Source organism: Phaethon lepturus, unplaced genomic scaffold (genome assembly GCF_000687285.1).
Source record: "Phaethon lepturus isolate BGI_N335 unplaced genomic scaffold, ASM68728v1 scaffold26922, whole genome shotgun sequence".
Lineage (NCBI taxonomy): Eukaryota > Metazoa > Chordata > Aves > Phaethontiformes > Phaethontidae > Phaethon > Phaethon lepturus.
The window spans coordinates 1,149-9,868 of NW_010525017.1; the positions used below are offsets into that span (position 1 = coordinate 1,149).

At 44.0% G+C, this 8,720-nt stretch overlaps 1 protein-coding gene across 1 annotated transcript in view; it reads left to right on the plus strand.

Moving 5' to 3' along the window:
* The first annotated feature begins 3,484 nt into the window (after nt 1-3,484).
* Nucleotides 3,485-8,720, plus strand: part of LMOD2 (leiomodin 2 (cardiac)) — a 6,332-nt gene continuing 1,096 nt past the window's right edge. The window contains exons 1-2 of the mRNA XM_010282620.1: nt 3,485-3,757; nt 7,735-8,718. Coding sequence (XP_010280922.1) covers nt 3,485-3,757; nt 7,735-8,718 — 1,257 coding nt within the window. The remainder of the gene's footprint in view (nt 3,758-7,734; nt 8,719-8,720) is intronic.

The following is an 8,720-nucleotide window of genomic DNA, read 5'->3' on the forward strand; positions in this document are numbered from 1 at the left end:
ACACAATCACTCCTGCCTGCAGCAGAGTTCCTCCCAGAAGTCGGACAAGTAAATTTAATCTTAATGAAATCATTTGAGTGTCAACCTGTGATCTTACCTGTCAAAGCGGTGTGCAGCTTCAGCAGGTCTGGTGCCCGCAGGAACCGAGCCCTGACCAGCTGAAGTGCTGCATAATGCCAAATGGCCCCAAACAGGGAATTCTGAACTCCAGATTAGTGGGTACGTTCAATCTTACGGTCTCTGTACCTCTGTTCTTCCCCCTCACAAAGGCGGTAACACCTTCACGTCTCCTGAAGGGGCCACTGGACAAGCAAAGCCGTTGATAGTCTTGATATGCTGAAGAACGGGGCCAAAACAAAATGCTGAAAGGCTGTTTATTAAATGTGCATGATCTCTCCTCCACACTGAACAAGAGTGAAGGTCCTGGGGACTCATGGCTCTAGGATCCAAGTATATGATTACAGAATTATGGAATTCAGGACTGTGTTTCAGAGCTCATTAACAGGCTAGGACAAATATTATCCCCACATTTTCTGACCTGTGAATACTTAGCTTTATAGTTTTAAGCATCCTTGTTGTGTGTGTAATTTGCCATGTGCTACAGCCTTATTACTTTTATTAAAATTGTTCTAGAGAGCGTTCATGGGTCTTCACCCTTGGCCATCTCTGCATAAAAACTGTGTCGTAAACTACCATGAGTGACATGTACAGGATTAAGAAGGGACCTGAACCTCTCACAACCTCACCTAACTGTGCTAATTTCCCCCTTGCTTCATTGACAATAAAATAACTGTCCATCTTTAGTAACATCTTTAAATTCTCTTACCTCATGCTGGAATGGACATCACTGACATTTTATGCATAGAAAAACATCACCACTGGCCCCGTGTTATGTCGTGCCTCAGCAAGGAGTAGCACTGAAGGTAATATTCATGTTGCTGCCAAGGACTGGACTAAATCTTCCTTTAGAATATTTTAAGTGAATAATGCATGTTGCTTTTTGAAGTTCCTTTGAGTTTCTAGAATTTGAATTATACACAGAAAATTTTAAACAGACAATTCAGGTATCTGTATGCTTGTACTTTGTATTATGGACTCTCTCAGCCCAGGGAAGGTCAGAGGCTTACAAATTTTGTTGTATCTGAGGATAAAAGAAAAAGCAGAAAGCTCAGAATTTTCTGGGAAACAGTATATTTGAATAGATTTCATTTTTAACAGCAGGTTTTTGCTTTCAATATTGTACATACCATGCTGTACATGTCAACATTGTATTAATAAAATATAGAACATTCCTAAAAGCATTTCAGTTTCAATCAGCGTTTTCCTACAGAAAATCTGTCCAGTGCAGATTTCCTAACCAACTCCATCTAAAAATGTTTGCAACAAAAAAGTTGTCTGCAAAAATGCACCCAAGAAAGATAATTTCACTGTGCTGCTTCTCTGGCTGACTGCAATGACAACAAAGTGAGTGAACCATTGTCCTAGACATACTGACAAAAAAAAAAATGCTTGGAGTTTTGTTATATGCATTTAATTAATGCCAACGTCAGCATTCACGATGAAAAGTTAAAAGAAAAAGGGTACTTACTATTTTTTCCTGCTGTTTCACACTTTACAGAACTTGGCCTACGCATCATTTCTGCAACTGCAGCTGAAAGAGTGAACAGAACTTCTACTGACCCGCCGACTTGTCTAGACACAGGTGACCCATCACAGTGTCTTATACCATGAAGGTAACACCCTTAGCTCCATAAGCCAAACTGTTTTGCATCTTCCTCCTTTTTATTTTATGCAAAGATTTGGTCAATGTAAATGACCTGCAAATATTTATTTTATTTTAAGATACACAATATACTTTAGTCTGCCTTATTAATGTATTTCGTGTGTTAGGGAAGACTAAGCTTGTAAGCTATCATCCCACTTCTTGAGCAAGCTAAACTGCATGAAATCTATATAGAAAAACGATCAAAGGAAAAATGTAATTTCTTTATCAAATCTGTTTATGAAAATCATACTCAATCTCCTCACTCCATTGCCAGTAAAGCAATATGCATAATAATAAAACTAAATGAGCAATTTGGCTAAACTTCAAACATCAGTTCAGGTGTCCAATCCATACTAGCCAAAAAAAGATGATGTTAGGCAGAACAATACTTCAAAATATTTTCACTTACATTTCCATTGTGTAAAAATAAACCCACCGTGTGTTATCATTTAATAAGGTTGATGTATGTTGTTATAGATGTTCTCTTACTTCCCTGTACCAAAACCAACCTTTTCTGTGGTTTTCTCTCCCCCCCCCCCCCCCCCCGCACAGGTTTGCAGGTATTGCTGGCCTCCTCGCTTCAGAAAACGTTGCAGGTTCACCATCGTTCACTGCTAAGGAGCAGAGAGAAAAACAGAGTGAAGTTCACCCTTTCGTTCTGTAGTTTCTGACATTGGAAGATACCTGTCTATAAAAATAATATCAGAATAATATATCATGTATTAGCCGACATGATAATGTAGACATACATTTAAAATGAAGAATTGAAGGGTGCTCTCCAGCTGCACATCAGCCAGCCACAGCAAGCGATGGCCATTAACGAAAATAGCCACTAGAGGCCTTCATCTGCTCGGGCTGTCCGGAGTGGTGGAGACGGAGCCCCGCTGCCCACCCAGGGCGGTTCCCCCTGAAGCCCTGCGGGACTCCGTTCGCTCCCCCAGCAGAGCACAATTCACCGCATGAGAAAAAACATCGCACGGGAGCTCCAGCTGGGCACGTCAAGCCGAGTCTCCCTCCGATCATCCTCGAAAAATTAAAAAAAAAAAAAAAGGGGGCGGGGAGGAAGTTGGAATTAATAAATAATCCAGGTGTGTGATTTGTGATTTTGTGACACTGTGCTCCCCGCGGGCGCCAGCGCGCCGACCCCCGCCCCTCGGGCTGCCTTCCCACCGATCCCAACCTCCTGCGAACGCCCTGGCGGGATGACAGCCCCGTTCCGCCAGAAAACCGTGAAAGCGAGAGGAAGTCCGCCCAACAGCGGCGAGAGCGTTTTACTTCCAGCCCCTGGGGCAGCTCAGGATTAAAGGGATTTTCATTGTTCTTTCTCCGCTGCAGTTTGGACACGACGTCGGGGTAAATGTGCCCGGGGCTTTATTTGCTGCCGCCCCCCCCGCCCGCAAGGCTGGTATTCTCCCGCGAGCCGCCTGCTCTAAATATGGCCACGGCCAGTGTGTCAGTAATCCCCCTCTTCAAGGGACCTGCAAACACTAGTGTTGGGACATTCTTGCTGTTCAGATGTCTAGCTGACGTCTGATGCTTAAAACGGAGCATGCCTTCATCCCTTCGTGCATTGTCGTAAGCCCCCGATGATTACTCTTAAAAGGGTGCCTCCACTACGCAGGGAAACAGTTGCTGACCCAACGAGAGGCAGCTTGCTGGCTTCAGCCTTCTTGAATGCCTGGTCACTTCAGGTTTGTACCAGCCTGACCAAGCGGGACCATGTCTACCTTTGGCTACAGAAGAGAGCTCAGTAAATACGAAGACATTGATGAAGATGAGCTCCTCGCTTCTCTCACCGAGGAGGAGCTGAAGGAGCTGGAGCGGGAGCTGGAGGACATAGAGCCCGACCGTAACCTTCCGGTGGGACAACGGCAGAAGAGCCTGACGGAGAAAACGCCGACGGGGACTTTCAGCCGGGAAGCCCTGATGGCCTATTGGGAGAGGGAGACCAGGAAACTCTTAGAAAAAGAGAGATTGGGTGCATGCGACAAGGTAAGACGCTGAGGCTTTCGCTGTTTCCTAGAAATATTTGGGCTTGTTCTTCCCTGGCATAATCTTGCTCACCCTTTTCATTTTTTTCCCAGTCTGTGGTAGCATTTCTAAGGACACTGTTAGCCATAGTTTTGTGTCTGCTAAAGCGCTGCGTGTTAGCTCAGGAAGGTTTTGCTCTCTCTCTGGAGGTACCTTAAAACCTTAGTTGAGGACAGAAGAAAATCCAGTAAAAACTATCGTTAGTGATTAAAATAGGAATAAATTTTAAAGGACATGTTAGAAATTATTGCCAGGTAGCAGCGTGGACTTTGGGGTAACTTTTGATTTTGTTTAAAAGCTAAAAAATGGACTTTTCCTTTCCTTTAGACAAAAAAAGATCAGTATTGACTGCTGAGTACCCCTTCAGGAAGATAATTTTGAATACATGCTATGTCAGAAGTTGAGTAAGTGGCGGCCAAGCTTCCTGCTGGCTGGAAGGAAGCTGCATGGCAGTCAGCAGCTTCTGTTGCTTTGTTCCTGCGGAGGATCCCTGGCACGGCTCGGGAGTCTTCTGGCAACTGCTGTCAGAGGGTAGCTGTAAATTATTTAAAAAGTGGCCTGGGGTAGAGTGATCAGCCAAACCATTTATCTGTATTCCCCCAAAAAACAGCCAGTAGTTCTTATTAGGCAATTCGTCCCCCAGAATAAAAATTATAATAATAAAAGCTGAACTGCGAACGAGCAGTACTGCTGGGCAGGACTGGAGGGCTCAGTCCTAGCAGGCGATGCATGCCCTCAGTCCGAGCTGATGTCCAAGCCCCCGGGCCCTTGCCAAAATAATTTGTGAGACTGAGCTCTTTCAAAAAGCAACTTCGGTTTTCACGTTGGCTCCGTGTAATTTCAAAGCAAAGCGAGGACTTGGGGATGTGAGTAGCTTTTTGATTTTTAAGCAGGGCTTCATACCAAGCTCTGACTTTCCTTAAAAGGACAAGTTTTGCCGTGTTTAAGCAGAAGATAGCGCAAAAAAGGTAAAGACAGCAAAACTGGACTCAGAACTTCTAACAGCCCTGATTCAGGAGCTTGGTTCATTTGCAAGGCAATCATTACAGTTTGTACATTAGGTAAAATACTCTCTTCAAGAAAAATCAGCGGGATTAAATTAGTCTGCGCTAATGATATCCAGGATTTCTTTACACTTAAGCGTTGTCTCCTGCTTGTGACTGGTGGTGTAATGTCTTTGTAGGCAAGCACACAGACCACTATCTGTCATCAGACCATTAGTATCAGCTTGCAGATGTTGACTTCGCTCCCTGTTCATCAAGTCCTAGGGAGGCAATGGCAAGATTAATGTTTATTTCCAGCTGAGCCTGGAACTCAAAACCTGGCCAGTCCCAAAAAACCCTCTGAACAGCTCTAGTTTGGTGTCTTACGTAATGGCAGGATTTTTTTTTTTTTTCTTTTTCCTTGTCTATACAGCATTAACAATGGGTACTGGCTAAAACTCAAAGCGCTGGCAAAAGCCTCTGTGCTTTTTGATCCGAGAAGAAACTTCCTAAATGCATCCATAAATATGAAAATGTTGACGTGCTGATGTAGAGGGCACAAAGGCTCTCTCCACTGAAGGCAGTGAGAAAGCTCCTTCTGAGTTTCTTGGAAGTAATTTTCTTCTTGTCCTCAACTGTCTGAAAGATAGCCACCTTATCTAAAATGGTTATTTGTGCTCCTTCTATAGCTAGTGGCGAGAGATCAGCCCCTCCAGAAGGCAAACATCCTGCAGGTAGCCTTTTAGTGTGAATGACTTGCCCTCCAAAGATATTTACCTCTCTGGATTGAGTATCTTAGTCCTAACTTTTCATCGAGTTACTACTACGAAGTAAGATGAAGCCCTGCAGGCTGCCCGCGGCAGTCCTGTACTGAAATGCTGCTACAGAGCATGCCTCGACGGCTCTGCCAAGAGGAGGGTACTCGATTTTAAAATTATAATGCAGGTTGTTATGACACCGAACGATGTATGTGAGAGGAAACTAAATTCCCCCTTTGACCCCAGAAATGCCACTCAAAAAAAAATCAAGTATTTTTTTTATTAAGCCAGTGTCATCAAGCGTGTTAGCAGTCCGTTTAGAGGCACCAGCTTCTGCTCATCTCCAGCAGTGTTGAAGGCTGTAGGATATATTCCTGGATAGAGAAGAGCACAGCCATGAGGACGGGTTCCTGGATGCCTGGTGTTTTCAGCTTCTGACTGTCTGCATATATGTATAGAAGCTACAGATATAAATCTTGGTCCCATAACAAACATGGCTTAAACGCAGCCCTGTTTCTATAAGTAGCACAGCATCTCGCAGTGTCAGGGCCTTCCTGCACGTGACCCACAGGAGAAGCAACGGGGCTGGACCTCGCAAGACCTCCATGCGCAGGGCAATGGGGCCGGACCCTGCAAGCCCTCCCGGCGCTGGACGCTCGGGAACGACGGGCTGGAACAGCTCGATGCCCTCTTTCTTTGGAGTCACGCTTCGGCACATATTACAATTACCGTCTGTTTTGCATGTGTCCCAACACTTAAATCTGCTTAAGGTTGTGAAACAGTACAGCGCAATCTGTCATTACTATTATTTTAACCTTTCCCTGCATTTCTAGAGCCAGCTGATTAAGAAAACCTAAAACTGCGTAGGTTTTCTACAAATAGGCTGTTATGTTAGTAACACTTTCATTTTCCGGAAGCACAAAGTGGAATTGCTGGGTCTCCGCAGAGTGTACTCACTTTGTAAAGTACCCTCTAGTATTTTACAAAGACTAAAATATGAATGTTGATAAAATAGTGTGTGTAGAACAATTGTATTCCATCCAAAATTTTATTCACATTTGCAAATGTGAATAAAAAGGCATATGCTATGGCTTGTCCAGTAGACTAAGCAGGACATGGGAAATCTTTTTTGGGCAAGAGGTTTAAGGGTGGTCATAGCATGTGGGTTCAGTCATGGCCCATGCAACACCGCCGTGCTTCTGGAGTCCTCCAGATGGAAAGTGAGACTTCCCTGGGGTGCAGACCTTTTGCTGTTCCAGCACAGAGAATTGTCCTCTTCCACCGTAACTGCTGAGGGCACCAGGCAGAGCATTGACAAGTAGATCCAAATTTGCCGTTCTGGTGCCCACCAAACACGCTGAAATAACCTTGGGGTTTAGAAAAACAGTCGTTTTACTCTGCAGACAATGAGTTATAATGAGTTACAGTATGGCAGCTGACCTGTGACGGCTGTCGGTGAGCACAGTCTTAGCTCTTGGCGAACATTTGGGGATTATTGACATGTGATTACTTGCTACCTGTGGGAGTGTGTCTGAATCTTTTCTTCACAAATAGCTTCTAAGTGTGTACAGCCCGTACAGTGCATACAGTCATGTATGTGAGGCATGTACAGAGACATGACTCCTGTAATTCTGTATTATTTTCCATGTCGATACACATGTTTACATGTGCAAACACAACTTGTATTCTAAACCACAGCAGTCTTTAGCCTTTTTAGATGCGCTAACATATGCAAGGGAGTCTGAGCATTGACGCAGATGTCTAATCCTTATGAAATCAAGAAAGCTGTTGCTCATAGATCATGTCCATTCTGAAATTGCAGTTCTATGTTTCTGCTGGCAAGGATCCGAATAACATCCCCTTGTGGACATGCCAGGACATAGAAAGTATGAAGTATGTCCATGTTGCAATATCTTGTATGAAACTTTCTCTTGGCAGAAATCACTGACGTCAGTAAATCTGTTCCAATTTATGCTAAGGATTTGTCTTCTAAAGAATATGAAAGAAATGCAGTTAAAAAGGTGTTAGGTGCTGAAACATTTTCTGTTCTCCTGTGTCTGTGGCTGGGGATTTATTTTTAGTTTTCAATATTAACTTATATAGCTTCAAGATAATCGTTTTTGTGCAAAAAGGCAGTAGCTACATTACTGCAGTCACGTTTAACACCCACACCTACATTCCTGTTTAGGACTCTGAGCAAGAAGAAGACAATTCAGAAGACATTCAAGAAGAATATTTCACAGAAAGCAATAGTGAAGTGTCTGAGGAGGCGTATACTGAAGAGGATGATGAAGAAGAAGAAGAAGAAGAGGAAGATGAAGATGACAGTGATGATGAGGATGAGGAAAAGCAAAATGCTGCAGCTGGTGAAAGACCTGAGGATGGCAGGAGTTCTGACCACATCAGACGCAAAAAGTGCAACAGTGCAAAGGACAATGAAAACTTACTCAATGGCCATGATGGAAAAGACACCGATAATCTGAGCTTAAAAAGCAGTGCTATCCACCCTTGTGGAAATCCAACAGTTATTGAGGATGCTTTGGACAAAGTTAGGAGCAATGACCCTGACACCACAGAGGTGAATCTGAACAACATTGAAAACATCACTTCGCAGATGCTTATACAATTTTCTCAAGCCCTGAGGGACAACACAGTGGTTAAGTCATTCAGCCTGGCTAACACGCATGCTGATGACAACGTTGCAATAGCTATTGCTGGTATGTTAAAGGTAAATCAGCATATAACTAGTCTGAATATTGAGTCAAATTTTATCACAGGCAAAGGAGTGCTGGCCATCATGAGAGCGTTGCAGAACAACAAGGTTCTAACAGAACTGCGGTTTCACAATCAAAGGCACATCATGGGCAGCCAGGTGGAAATGGACATAGTTAAACTGTTGAAAGAGAACACCACTCTGGTCAAGCTTGGATACCACTTTGACCTTGCTGGCCCAAGAATGAGCATGACAAGTATCCTGACAAGAAATATGGACAAACAAAGGCAAAAGCGTATGCAGGAGCAGCGGCAACAAGAATCTGGTTGTGATGGAGCCATCAGTCCAAAGACCAAAGTCTTGCAGAAGGGGACGCCTCGGTCCTCACCTTATGTGTCACCTAAGACCTCACCTTGGTCATCTCCAAAGCTCCCTAAGAAAGCACCGCCAGTGAAAAGTCAGCCTCCAGC